The following is a 14,889-nucleotide window of genomic DNA, read 5'->3' on the forward strand; positions in this document are numbered from 1 at the left end:
GGGCGCTCCGACGGGGGGACCCGGCGCTGCCGCTCCCAGACCCCGAGGGGGCTGCGCGCCCCCGGCTTTGTGCCAGGACCGGTATTCCTCCTCTCCCTCTGTATGCGGCTTTCTTTTTTATTTTATTTTATTTATTTTATTTTATTTTATTTTATTTTATTTTATTTATTTTATTTTATTTTTTCTCCTAGACGGAGCAAATCACTCGTTTCGTCATCAGGGATGTTTATAATCTTCGCTGCTCCCCAGCCCGTGCCTTGCTCGAGGCTCCGCACTCCGGGCACCACCAGGCGCAGAGAACGGCCCCTTCCTTCCCCAGGACCTCTCCTCTCAAGGCAGGCGGGAGGCGAATCTTCTGTGTAGCTGCCTCATCTTTCTGGATTTACATCTGTGTCACAGCCTGCTATAGCCTCTGTGTGCCTGGTTGCCATCTTACCACCCATCCAGTTATTCCCATTGTGTATTTTGGCTTGAATCTCTCAAGTGCCAAGTTTTCCATTATTTTTCTCTCCGATTCTGATCCCATCATTCAAATTGTTTGCAGCCTCTTTCAGCTTGACTGCATCTGTCATTCAAACCACCACTGAAAACACTGAAGAGAACTGGGCCCAAACGAGCTCCTTCAGTAAGTCCAGTTCTCACCAAGACATGGAGGTACACACCTTTGAAAAGTTTAACATCCATGTCAAAAAGGAACGAAAAGCATAATCCATATTCCAGCTAGGTCTCAAGATGACACCTCATTGCTTTATGATTCATTAAAGAGTGCTTTTTACAGCAAGAGTTCTTTGACAGCACAAGTGAATCTGTTACTATCTTTTTTTTCCCTTTTCACCTTGGAAATGCATCCTTCTAGTTCAAGTGGTCCAAAATACAAAGCAAGTTGAAAGAGGTATGTTTGCCACGCTTTCCACCAAAATGCTTTTGACTATTTATCCTCTCTCAAAATTCAACTGTTTAGAAAACAGCTGTGTATTGAGTGGGCAGTATCTGTACTTCCCCTGAAACTTGCTGTGACTATTAAACAAACAGACAAACCTGTTTATAGAGAAAATGAGCCACGAAAGAGATGGGTCAAAACTCACTGTCAATTTAGTAAACAGCCAGAGATACAACACTATTTTGACTCCCAAAACAAACAAATACATGCTGTAATCCAGCTATACATTACTGTTGCTATCTAAAAGATGATGAAGAAAGCAACAAGCACAAATGAAAAATAGCCAAGATGAAAATATGGAGCCTTACCCAGTTGTCTGCATTAGGTGCAGATATATATGGCCTTCACAGCTAGGAAACTAAGGTTAGTAAATTCAGAATATAGATTTAAAAAATTCTTGATTATACTGGGAGAGTTCAAAATAATGTGAGCTGAATTTAAGAAATACCTCTCTTTCCCCGTTCTACCAGTATGTCCCGGATTATCAACCACAAGTGCTGCTACTGTCTCATGCCAGGATGGTCAGTCCCATCAGCAGAACTGGACATTCACTCTCAGTGCTACAAGAAGCCCAGACTGGGATCCTGGGAACTGCTGTCCAGGTCAGGGGTGAGGTTTTGGCTAAGCAGCTTGTATAGTTGCTCTTCATCTGTATGCCAGGGCAAAACATCTGTACTAAAGCTACTGGTCATCTTTCTTTCATGTGGAATGAAGAAGTGACTTGTGGTTCATTTAAGAGTGTGATCATCCCCCCTGAACACCCTTAATCTCAGAATCTGCTTATACACACAACTGAAATGTCAAGTTTTGTTCTCAGAAGGGACCCAAACTTCCCCTCTGATTGTGCTGCCTCGTTTTCAGTATTTCATACCCTTTCTTTAGGGTATTCTAAATTCAAAGACACTCATTTCAGGAGTTCGTTTAGTGGTGGATTACTGATCTCAGCCATTCACAGATGGAGCTCAGGAGCCAAATGTAATTATAAGCCACAGCAAAAAATAGATATCCGAGTCCAAAATATGCTATGATTTGACACAATTTGCATAAACCAGGATTTCAAGTCTGTCATTAAGGACAGAAATCGGGGGCACTGGAAGTTGCCAAGAGACAACCTGTTTGTAATATATCCAGACTGGCTACTTCATTATTAAGATGCAGCTCCTGCATCAAATATTTGTTGGCAAGATTTTAAATGACATAATCTCTTATGCTGCACATCTTTTCAAAAAGATGGCATTAATTTCAGAGAATGTATCTCAGGGTATGTCAGATGGCAATGTACAGTTGATGCATTTGACACAGTCCACATGAAGAATTTTATACTGAATTTTTCTGTAATTTTTTTCAGAAAAAAAAATTACAAAGCATCTGTCCTATCTCGTTTCTTATATCTATGATCTGTTCACATCCATGACCTGTTAAACTGTGGCAGAAAAATTCCCTTTTCACACAGGACCTCCTATTCTGTTGTCACTGTTCTGCAAGTGAGCAGCGAGTTCTCTTTGTCAAACAAAAAGGGAAATCATTAAAGGCACAGCAATAATATTTAGTGCATGGCAAGTGCACGGGCCTACCCACTCCTTCAGAAAAGCACTGTATATGCAACAGTGACCATCAGTTTAACTCCACATGGCTTTCACTGGCTTGACAGACAAAGCTGAGGGATTTACAGGCTAAAATCAGTTCCTACCCTTTCTCATATTCTCACACTACAAGGACTACACCTGGGGCTTTTAGCTGTAGAAAACTGGCTGGACAGTTCAGAACTCTGAAATGTAATGCAAGAGATATGTAGGAAGAGAGCAAATCATGTGCCATGCATGTATGCAGAATATAGAGGGTGTTACCATAACCTTGGCGACTGAGCTCACTGTGCAAATACAGCACACGGCTCTTGGAGCTACACAAACATCAGCACCTAAGTCACAGGATAACTATGAAATTAGTTGGACTTTTTCCAACATTTTGATTTCTGGAAATGTTGCCATATTTAGGCTAATTGTCTATAGCAACAATGCAAACTTCCATATGCCAAGCTAGTTCCCAGACATCCCCTTTACTCACTGCAAGGGACCAAAACAATCATCTGTTACGGAGTTTTCAAACAATAAGCTTTAATTGCCTTAATAGAAAAATAAGCACTGAAATATATATAAATGTGATTACATTAAAGTAATTCTGTAGTCTAACATACTAGAAACCAAAGCCCAGTCATATTTTTAATGATACAGAGTAGCAAGGTTTAGGATTTAGGAGTTTTCCATAGAGAATACCGAAGTATCCAGTATTGTTTAGGAAACCACAGTAAAGATGAGACAAACCTCCATGTTGCAATAAAAACTAAGTAAATCAATTTATTCTGTATACTATACAATGTGTAAGTTTGTAAAGAACAATTAACATTTTTATCACCTTAACATCTTGACTGGGTGTAAATATGTCCAACAAAATGTACTCCTGTGGCCTTTACACAAACACTGTCCTACTACACCAAGAACAATGAGAGGGAAGCCTTTGGTGTTACAGATTTGGGGACATATCCGTGAAGTTGTAATTAATTCACTTAACTATCTCAAATAAAATGTTGGTGCTATCTGCTATTATTAGCCTACATGAGTACTACTCTAACAACTAAACACTGTCTATCTTTAAAGGCAAGATATGAAAGGGACTGCCAGTCTACAGTGTGGACAGGTTTTCTTTGAAAAAGGCAATTATCAAATGGTAAAACTCATATAATACATTATGTACATCAGTTTGGATAGCTGAGTTAATCTTGCTGGAGTAAGCTGAAAGTAAGCATCGATTTGCAGTCATGTTTGATTTACTGTTAAGTGATTATTGGACTTTAATTTTTATACAGTTTATAGAATCAAAATAGCTGTGCCTGCTGCTGAGGTCTGTCAGATGTGAAGGCTCATAATCAGTCACTGACCTAGTTAGTATTACAGTACTTCAAATATACACATGGATAATATGTTCATAGCTGAATTTGTAGTAATCCTAAGAACTCCAGCTCACCGAGTGAGCATCGGAAGAGCTTGTGTTGTCCAACCAGCAGGACGAGCTGAGTCATAGCTGAGTGAGTGGAATGTTTAAATTTAAATGGCTATCTTTTTAAACCTTCCCAAACATCAAGAAAACTCACCTTATGGGAGCAACAGAGTAGTGGCACCAGACAACACACAGCAAGTCATCTTAAGTTGTTCAACATTTGTTTCAGGCCCAGTCCTATCATTAAGTTTCAATTTCATTTATGCATAGAAAAATAAAGAGGGATTTTGACATTAGAACAAACATCTATAAAAAGCAGCTTGCTTCAGTATTTCCAGTTTCCCTGTCATTCTTTCAGCCTAATTTCTTGAAGAAGTAGGTCCATTACTTCAACCTGTTCTTTAAAAATCACCAATTTTTTATAGTACTAGTGGAGGATAAGGAATAAGGACAGGCCTGACAGAGCCCATGTAATTACTAGAAAAGGGCTATACAGAAAAGTATCAATTTAGCAATTCTGAAATTCTCTGGAATTACTTCTCTGAATCAAAGACATTACACAGGCACTGATATTTTTCTGATCAAAATCAGACCAAATAAAGACTATTCATTTTCTCTTGACCATTTTATGTTTGCCATGAGAGACCATTGCAGAAGATATGGGCCAGCATTGGTTTTGACTAGCAGTCCTTTTATACTGTAAGACCTCTCTGAATATGTCAACACAACATACAAGATTCTAAAAACATGCATCTTTAAGAGTGTTCTCTCTTATCATACCTACACTGGTGCTTTATTTTTAATAGGCTGTTTCAGAACTATTTATTTAAAGAAAAACGAATTCAATAAACTGATCTTTTTAAAGAGTTTCTGGTTCTCCCAAAGAACATGAAGGCTGTGACTACCTATATGAAAATCAATTACAATATGGATCATACTGCACTTTTAATATTTTGATTTCATTGAACTAACATGTTTTTAAGTGCATCAAGTCACCTGTCTAATATCAACTATGTATTTTGTCTATCTAGTACTTACAGTCTGCATCATAAACCTGAACAGGAGTTCCTCCCTATTTTCTGATATGAAAAGTTACCTATTTCTCAATAGGTCATTATAGAAATACTATTTCCAGGTATTTGTTTCCCCAAAGCCAATGAGGGGCTGCTGTATAACAAAGAGAAAAGGAGATAATAAACTATCTCCTCAGGAGCCCAAGAACAAAAGAAATTATACCCTTCTGCTTCATAAAGTCTAAAATAGCCCAAACATAACTGCATATCAAACGTCAGTGAGCCCAGATGTGGTGTTCGTCACACAGGGAGCTCTCTAGAACAGTACATATAGCCATATTCCATGTCATCAGACAGAGCATTTCAGCTTTTAAAGCTTAAACAGCTGCTGAACAAAAAGGGCACTTGCCTGCAAATATAGGTAAAAATTCCAGATTTATATTTGAATGCTGGATATTGTAGCAAAATAAAATTTAGAACTGCAAAAGCATAAGGTTGAGTCAAGTGTGTGTTTCACAAATTTCAGGTACACCATTTTTACTTTCAGTAGCAAGATTCTGGGCTCTTAGTTTCAGGACAAGACTTTGAAAGATACAGAATCACTTGTGCTTTGATTGGCACATTATCTGCTTTTTAAAATGTAAAACTAATAGACGTTTGCAAAAGGTTGTGCAAAACTACTGTATTTACAAAAAATGGCACAAGAGTGAATTCAACAGTCTATGCACATGCACACTTCATTCACATCTTCAACAAAAGTGTGTCCTAAGCTACGGAACTGAAAAGAATACCAGCTTCAACAGGCAGTTGTCAATAAGCACTAGGTTCACAAGAGTTACACCAGAATGGGCAAATATTGCCCAAGTAAAAACTCTATTGTTAAAGCTGAAACAGGTTTAAGGCCGTTCAAGTTCAAAAGCAGAAACAAAATTCAATCAGAGCCCTGTCTTTGTTTTTGTACATGCTTTACCACCTAGCAACTTGTGGTCTAAACCTCTATTTTAGACAACAAACCCAAACACGGAAGAAAAACCCAACACAACTGGAGGTTATATTAAATACAAATATGCTGTAATTAAGATGAAATAACAAAAGCAGAAACATTAGAAGTTGTAAAACTTGCGATGTCACTTGCTGGAACCAGTCCTACACTAGGAAATGGGCAATATGTACATTTTCAAGTAGATTACATTGCTCTAACCAAACTTGTCCTTTTTAATCAGTGCATTGTTCTCAACTAGTCCAAATACTACATTTTACTCTTAACAGTATTCCCTTACAATAGCAGCACATGCTACCGCTACCTGCAAAGCTGTCAGTCTCATGACTTAGTGTAAGAAAGAAAAAGGGGGATGTGAGGGTGAGAAATAACTATTAAGGAGAAATAACAGGAATGAGAATAATCATGCAGTTCAGCTGTTCTCGTCAGCCAGCCAGCTTGCTAGCAACAAGAGATGGTTTCCGCTGTGGAAGATCCTGTGGAGTTGGAATATGGTCACCAGTGACTTCTGTCTTGTCAGGAGCTGCAGTAGGCAGTTGCTTATTCTTCATCTTTGCTTTAGCCATGTTGTAATCACCAGAATCAAAGTATTTTTGCTGGAAGACAAAAGCATACGTGTATTTAAAATCCTGAAATCTTATCACATGTATACACTGAATTACATCATTCAACAGGTATTTTTAATTTTGAAAACAATTATAAAATCTCACCGATTCATCAAGTAGCTCTACGTCAATTAAAAAAAGATATTATCAAGCACAGATATTATCAAGATATTATTAAGCACAGACAGCTAAACTCTTAACATCAAGTAAATATACAGTTAAGGTTCTACATTTGCCATTAAACTCACCCCATACATGAACATTATTGTTGCCCTGGTTTTCCCAAAAGTTCGTCTCCGACAATTGGAACCTTGGGGTTTATCAGTTTTGTTACAGTGAACAAGTTCTGCTACACAGAATAACCAAACAATGCATGAACTAAAGCTGGAGAACAGAGCCTGGTCTATCACATCACAAGATCAAAGTAGCAGGTAACTGCATGACACCAAGAAAACCAGTTCTCTGCATACACTAAAACAGTGAAACTATAATCCCTAAAATTCCCAAACCAATTATTTAGCAAAGTCAAATCTACAATAGAGTCCTTCTGAAAAGCACTGTATGACGGAAATTCTTACCCCACATTCCAGGGCTTTTCTTAATACATAAGTAAATTAAGTTTGAATTTTTAAAATAGTGTTTATCTATGGATGTTAAAGACAAATGACTTATTTCTCCACATGATGGTAAGATGAGGCATGGAATTTCATCCAAGCTCTGCATCAAGTCTTCAACTGTTCATTGACACACCTTGCAGTAGAAGCTGTATTTTTACATCTTACCATGAAGTCTCCCATTTAGGCACTTGTAACCCATGAATTTGAACAGATTTCATATGAGGCCAAAAAAAATTAGCTTTAGTATTAAGATTCATACCACTTACTGCTGGTTACAATCACAATGAACTCTGAAGAGAAGGCTCCCTAGTCAGCTTTGTATAGGCTTAGTCCTCAGTCAGATGAAGAAGAGCCATCACTCTGTGCTATGTTTAAGTGCTTCCAGGCAGCTTCTTAAATACCACATTCTTTATTCTGCAGTAGTATTAACCAGCTGCAAAATGTTCAGTAGCAGCAGTTGTTAGACACAAGTAATTTGAACACCTGATGTAACAGGCCTTTACCAAACGGAGAGGAGGTTCCTCAGGCAAGGCCTCCCAAAAGTGGCTTTAAATATTCCCTGTCAGAGCCTTAAAGTCACCAAATCTTTCTCCCATGCAGTCAGTAGCACATCTGAATCACACATTTTTATTCAAGAATCCAATTTTATTCCCAATTCAATCCTTCTGATCATGTAATCCGCATTTACACAACAATGTTCTAGCACTACACCTGCAGCCTACACCCCAAGTCCGAACATAATCTGATTTGGAAAAAGGCATTCACATTTTGCCCTTCAAGACTGAAGCAACCAAATGAAACTTTTAAACAGCAATTAGGTAATAAGAGAATCACTCAATCTTTAGATGTGTTGCAGCTGTTAAAAGATCTATTTCCATCCATGTAAGAGTTCCAAATAGAATCCCTCCACAGGAGCACTCGTCTTCCATTATTCTGGAGAAAGTGTGCTAATAATGGTGTGTGCACACAAGGCAGAACATTTCTGGACAGCAAATATGAACTGGCAGAGCGTGTCCTAGTTGCCAAATTGAAGATGATTTGGGCTACAGCTGCCCACACACATTTACAAGAATATCTGAGAAAACCTACCATCTTTCATGCATTAGCATATCAGTCCGTTTCTTCCTTCAACTCATTCCTGTATTTTCCTGATTTATTCTAGCTTCTCACAGATGGCCTGTATTTGATCATCCTTTTCAAACTGACAGTTTCTGTCCAGGTGTCTTCGTGTCACAAACATTATCTGAAAGCACACTCACTACCCTCACCCTATTTTAAACTTCATCAGTGCAGGCAGCCCGAAGTACACCAGGACCTCTATCAAGTACAGATGCCTCCTCATTTAAGACACTGAGCACACTAAACAGAAATAATAAAAAATTACATGGAAGAAAGTTATTATCACCACATGAGGAATTGAAGGAGGCATATTAAGAATTGGAATCCACAATTTCATGCCATCTTTCATCAAAGTAGCAAAAGCCAATTAAGATGGCCATTGATCTGCCTCTGCTTAAATTTGAAAGTACATGTTGCAACAGCCTTTACATTCCACAGTGTATAATCAAGATGAAGATCTGTACAGGTTGTTATTGCTGGTGGAGAGTTTTCCTCACATTTGCACCATGTGCAAGAGGTCATAATTCTTTTATGGCTATCAATCCTTGGTGAGTGAATGCTCGTCTGTTTTCCAGAATTATCACTGCAATCCATACTTACCTGTCCCTCCTGTATCTGTACAGACACCGAACACAGCGGAATGTCATTTAGGTTGCCTTTGACCCACGTAAATCAGAGGGAGTAACCTCTTCTCCCACCTCCCCATGCCCAGCAGCCATTAACTATGCTGCATAAGCTCCAACGTATGAGAGAAAGATTATCCAGAAAACCTGCCAACAGTAAACATTCCCAGGAGATGTTACCAAACAGCACTGAACTCCAGCAGCTGGTTTGCAAAGGATTTATACTTGGAAACATCGCGTGTACTCAAAGGGCCTAGACAATAGTAAAAAAAACAAGTGTGACAGCAATGAAAGCACCATCAGAAGTAGTGACATATCAGGATTATTCCAAGAAGAGAGTTCTAACATGCCTGAAAGGCATTACATAATCACTTTATGAATAATTAAACTAAAAAAATAAACAGCTGAATAACTAAAAAAATAAAGAGACACTGGTTAGATGTGGAACGATACTGAAATATTAACTCACTCTTCATTCTTCTTCGTTATTTTTTGGTCAGGGTGTATATCCAGAATTACACCACAATTTTCAAAACACTAATGTCAGATGATGCCTGGTCCAAGAGCAGATGTTAAACTTTCGTATGCTAAAAACATGGATAAAAGGAGTGAACACACATTTTGGGGGCACAAGAATAGGCAAGATAAAATCAGAAGATGAAATCCCTACAAAATATGGATGAGGTTCTAAACCTTGGTGTTTGCTGTAATGGTTTTATTAGGTCTATCACTGCAGCTTCTAAGTTTAATTTTTTATAACAAGTGTGTTTGAGCCACTGATGCTGTAAACATCTATCCTGCCCACTCGGCATTCCTTTTGTGGAAACAAACTTCTCTTCCTTGTGCTTTCTCAAAATTTAATGTTCTTAGGACTCTCTTACCACACAAAAGCCCATGGAGAGGAAAAAAACCAACCAGATATAAATTTTGGCATTTTTTGTCCACATCTTATAGACAATAAAGAACTCACTCCTTTTTGAAGCCTCTTCCTCAAGAAGTCTGAGCCTCCTGGCTTCTGGCCCAGATGAGGGTATCTTGCTTTCAATTTTGCTTCTTCAGCTTTTTCTGGACTGATCACCTTATCCTCCATTTCCTGAAAGACAAGAGATACTGTAAATTAAATATACAACAATGTATATTTATGCAGAATACCTCTGCAGGTAATACACCCACATGCCCACTGCTGCTACCACGTGAGCCATCTCTAAAACCCTGACAGCAACTGTAGGAGTTCAGCCTCCCATCTTAGATACTCCTCCTGGAGATGTGCGCATTTCCCTCTCAAAGAAAACCAGTCTATTCTAAATTTGTATTGTTCAGTTTTGAAAAAGAAAAATCTTCTAACAGAACTATTTTTTTTTTGCCAAAACAAGGATTCCACTAAGGACAAACAAATGTTGAACACCTTTTCTTTTTCCAAATGTCCCTGTTTCATTGCCGTGCTGATCTGTGTGGTTGCTCTAACTGTAATGTGTTGATATCCACTGTAAAAGCCCCCAAACCATGCCTGCTGTCACATTAATAGCAATTCTGTATTTCTCTACATGTCTACAATTATTCTAAAATTATGAGGATGAAGACAGTTGGACAGAGCATTTGTGTAAAATAAAATGCCTGTTTTGTGAGTACACTGTAAACTATGGATGCTTAAAATAATAATTTGGAGATACTTATTTGGCAAAACTGCAATTTGTTCACTGACCTCTACTTTACACACCTCTGTTCCCGTCCACATAGCAATTTGATGTATGAACTATGATTTATTCTACTCAATCATTTCTAAAACATCTTTTAATCAAAACTCTTGTTTTGCTCTTTCCAGTATTTGGCCATAGCCATTTTTTTTAATGCAAACCATTGCTGGTTTAGGGAAAATATATAATGATTTGCACTGACTGCTCTAGTGTTGGAATTGTTATTATCATCTGAACTCACAAAAAAAACTTTTAGGCAGGAAATAAGAATTGTCACTGAAATCAGATGAGCCTCATTCATATGTGACTAAGGTTTCATGTCCACTTAGAGCTGCTTAGGCAGCCCCTTCACACTCTTTCCCATGCCTGTCATCATCCTTTGCATTGTGTCAATCAGCATGACTGCCTGTACTCCCCAGTAATGGGTTAAAGAAACTCATTCAACAGAAAAATAACCTTTCATCTTTTTTTTTCCTTCTCCCCTTGTTGGACTGTTTTATTTGGATCCACTTCCACAGTCTAGATCACCAAGCAGCTACACAAACTGGTATGTTAGCTAGCACAGCAGCAGTGAGGACAGAGGAACACAAGCAGCTGGGAGCTACTTAAGCCATAAGTGCCAAAGAACTGGAGCCACCACGCTCGCCTATCCTAAGTGCTCTCCTGCCTTTATTACAAAAGCTCCAAGTTGCATAATATTCAATATCTTTCTGGTAAGAAGCCTCAGAAATAAGGATTATAACAACAGATTTAAAATATAACATTGTCTAGTTCCTCCTTTAGGCCAAGACATCTCAAGGACAGCTTTGCACAATACAGTAGGAACGTGAATTAGCAGCTCTCCCAAGGAAAGATAAAAATTCCCATAACAGGTTAAGAGAAACTTCTATGACGACAGGCAGCAGTGCTTTTTATTAGATGAAAATGCAGCTGGGTAATACAGTGCAAAATACAAATAAAGGGCAAAGTTTCTCCAATTCTACTGACCATAAAACTACACCATTTCTCACTATATTGTGTCATACTAGCCAAGACCACAGTTTTCATGCGTTATAGATCATTCAGCTGCTGTTATTGCTATTGTGGTCCATTAACATGCCGACAGAGACTGGATTTTCTCAAAAGTAATCCTTTCAGCTCAACACTCTCAACATCTAATGCTGAATCACCGGGTCCTCGATGCTGAGCCAACAGAGCATTTGAGGGGACATATTTTGCCATTAAAATCCAAACAGAGACATTTTTAAAGAACACCGGACCAACAATAACTAGCTTATATAAATATGTATTCATAGTTCATCAAAAGAGACATTTATGCAAACTCACAGGGCTGACAAATTATCGCACAGCAGGCAATCCAAACACAAAACACTGTGTTACGCATCAATGCAGCTCAAAAGGATACAGACCACAGTCTATTACTCTTGATGACCAAAAACAACCAAGGCTCAAAAAACTATGAAAGATGAATTACAGAATTTCAATACCGTGACTTAAGGTGTCAAAAAAAAACCAGCTGAGGACAGGTTCAAAAAATACTTAAACACAGATCTCCACGTAAAATATAGTTAAGCTGCAGAACTCCTTGCTGAAAGGATACGGGGGGTGCCAAGAATTTAGATGGATTCAGAAAGCAATTCTGTATGTTCATTCGCTGCTCAGAAGGCTTCTAAACCCCAGACTGCTGAGACCTCGGAGTGTTTTCTTGGGAAGATCACTGCCTGCACGTCCTGGTCTTATATTCTTCTGTGGTATTGAGCACTCTTGGAGATGTGCTGCTGAGCCACAAAGACTTTAACCCAAGCCACTCCTACATTTAGAACATTCTCCCTTGAGTTACAGAAGCAACAACCAAGTGACTAACAAATGATTGAGGAGTGGGCGGAAATCAAGATATACCATGCTCTTCTTCCTAGTGACAACCACACAAAAGTTATAATTTTAGTTCTCTACAGGAATCTGACACAGCTCATGAAGTCATTAAAATGCTCTACCAGGAAGGCTGTAGTTACCTAACTCATTTAAAGATAGATTTTGCTTTTAATCTTTAGAGAGGTACTAACAGCATAAAGTTACATATCTGGTGGACTACTGAACTGCATGGCTAAAAAAGGAGCCATCAGCCTTTTATAATGCTATGAACAGCTCATCCTCTTTTACAGGGGACATTAGACAAAATGCAAAGCAGAAAATGGGAAAACAGCAAACTGATGTGGCAAAAGCCAGTTCAGCAACAAAATGCACCACCTTTAACAGCTTCCTGAAAAATATGGGCTGTTAAGGCAAAAAGAGCCAGTCACCCAAGCATATACTCTCCTATGCCTGAAGTTTCTTTGTTTCTGAACTTCCCCTGCCACTGTCCTGAGTTTTCAACACAAGAACAGGAAACACTGGTCCTTGGCCAATTTTCAATTTTCATCATAGTTCAAAACCTTTCTCACTCAGCACATGCACAAGCTTCTTACAGCACATTAGAAAAGTTTAGAAAAGAGCCTTTGATCGTGAAAGTACTGCCTCGAAGTTCATTTAGGGGCATCATCTTTTTTAAGCATACATATAAATAAGTACTGTGAAATGGGCTGTTTATGTAAGTATTTCAGAGCTAAGCATTAAACGTTCAATTCTGCCTACCCAGATCAACACTTTTAGTGAAAGTTAATATTGTAATGTCACAATGGCACTGATGCCACAGTCTCACACCAGGACATAATCTTACAGAACACAGTTTTATTTTATTCATAATTTTTCTTGAACACCTCACCAAAATAAAACTAAATCAGCAGATCAGTAAACAACTCCTCTCTCTCATTTAATTTTTCCAAACACAGCATTTCAAGACTTCAGCCCTAAACTTCCTTAGCAGAATTGGCCCCAATCACCTGACTTCATCAGAACACACTAGAAGGCTTCACAATAAACTTGCTACCACATGTTTAACCATGCTCTTATTACAGAGCTATTCTAGGAGTGCTGCATAGGCCAGGGACTTATTTTTATAGGCTTTGAACAGGAACAGTATCCCCCAGCAGCCTACCTGGCATGAGCGTAAGTCACGCTGCAGAACACACCTATTTAAGAGCAGATTACAGCCCTGCCAAAGCAGCTGGTTCTGATTACTGCACCTATTGAGAAGGTATCCTTCCGGATTAACCCCCAAAGCTCCACCTGCACGACTAACTCATATTACAAACTATAAATTATTAAACAAAAACCTGACATCTGAGGTAGATTAAGTTTTGTTTTGTTTCAGGGTTTTTTTTGTTGTTGTTTTTTATTTTTTTAAGCGCCCTTCAAAGCAGTACTTGTGTTTCGTAACTTCTCCCGATCGGAAATAGCCGTGGGGATTGCGACTGGGCTCACAGAGCAATGACAAGACTGAAAAACAAACGGCTTCTTAAAGTCACAGCACAGTCATCCCTGAGGCCGAATCCCACTTAGGAAACGATACAATTATTACCGATAGAGATGACATAAAAGGAATATCCTAAGAGAGCCCAGCTAGCTATTCTTTATAAAAGGTGTAACTAGCACAGGTCACGCTCGTTGTGTTTTTGCGTATTTCTCCTCTTAAACGGCTCATATTAAAAGCTGAACGTTTTCTAAAAGTGAAACAAACGTTTAGCCCCCGGATCCCCGCTGCTCTCCCTCCCGCCTCTGCGACCGAGCCCAAACCCACCGCGCCGGGCGGCGCGGCCCGCGGGCCCTCCCGAGGGGAGCGGGGCCGGGGCGGGAACGAACGGGCGAGGCCATCGGGCCGAGCGGGAACACCACCACAGTGGAGCGGCCCCCTCGCCCCAGCGGGGCCCGCACTGCGCGGGGAGCCCGCCCGGCCCTGCTGCGCGGCGGGGCGGGCCCGGGGCGGCCGGTGCTGTGCGGGGCTCCCCGAGCCAGGGAGTGGGGGAGAGGCCCGGCCGCGCCGATGGAGGCAGGAAGAGCCCCGCGGGGCTCCCCTGCGCTCCTCGGCCCGGCCACCCACCTTCTGCTCCTCGGCCGAGGCGGGCTCGGGGCTCTCGGCAGACATGGCGCCGCGGCGGGGCCGGCGGGGCTGTGCGGGCGGGACGGGGCGGGCGCGGCCGCGGCTCCTCCGCTGCTGCTGCTGCCGCCTCCTCCTCCCGCACAAGATGGCGGCGCGCGCGCGGGACGGCGCGCCGGCGGGGTCACACTTCCTCCGCCTCGGCCCCCGCGCGGGCGCGCGGGAGGGGGACCCGCCTCCGCCCCCGCGCGTCACGTCCGGGACCGCGGGTTCGAGGCCGCGCCCGCCCGGGGCGTCCGGGGTGGGGATCG

The 14,889-nt window shown here is 40.6% G+C and overlaps 1 protein-coding gene across 2 annotated transcripts; it reads right to left on the reverse strand.

Moving 5' to 3' along the window:
- Positions 1-3,034: 3,034 nt before the first annotated feature.
- On the reverse strand, positions 3,035-14,728 carry ARPP19 (cAMP regulated phosphoprotein 19). Of its 2 annotated transcripts, none has more exons than XM_027883029.1 (3): positions 14,582-14,728; positions 9,882-10,004; positions 3,035-6,543 (listed from the first exon to the last, which is right to left on the reverse strand). In XM_027883029.1, the coding sequence occupies exons 1-3, from the start codon at positions 14,624-14,626 to the stop codon at positions 6,373-6,375; spliced, it is 339 nt and encodes a 112-aa protein (XP_027738830.1). In that variant the 5' UTR covers positions 14,627-14,728; the 3' UTR covers positions 3,035-6,372. The 2 variants fall into 2 exon arrangements, with proteins under 2 accessions (XP_027738830.1, XP_027738831.1); XM_027883030.1 differs by lacking the exon at positions 14,582-14,728 and adding an exon at positions 12,093-12,429.
- Between the last annotated feature and the right edge of the window lie 161 nt (positions 14,729-14,889).

This window comes from Empidonax traillii, unplaced genomic scaffold, assembly GCF_003031625.1.
Source record: "Empidonax traillii isolate 1590-97213 ecotype Southwest subspecies unplaced genomic scaffold, ASM303162v1 scaffold117:size1203958, whole genome shotgun sequence".
NCBI classification, from domain to species: Eukaryota; Metazoa; Chordata; class Aves; order Passeriformes; family Tyrannidae; genus Empidonax; species Empidonax traillii.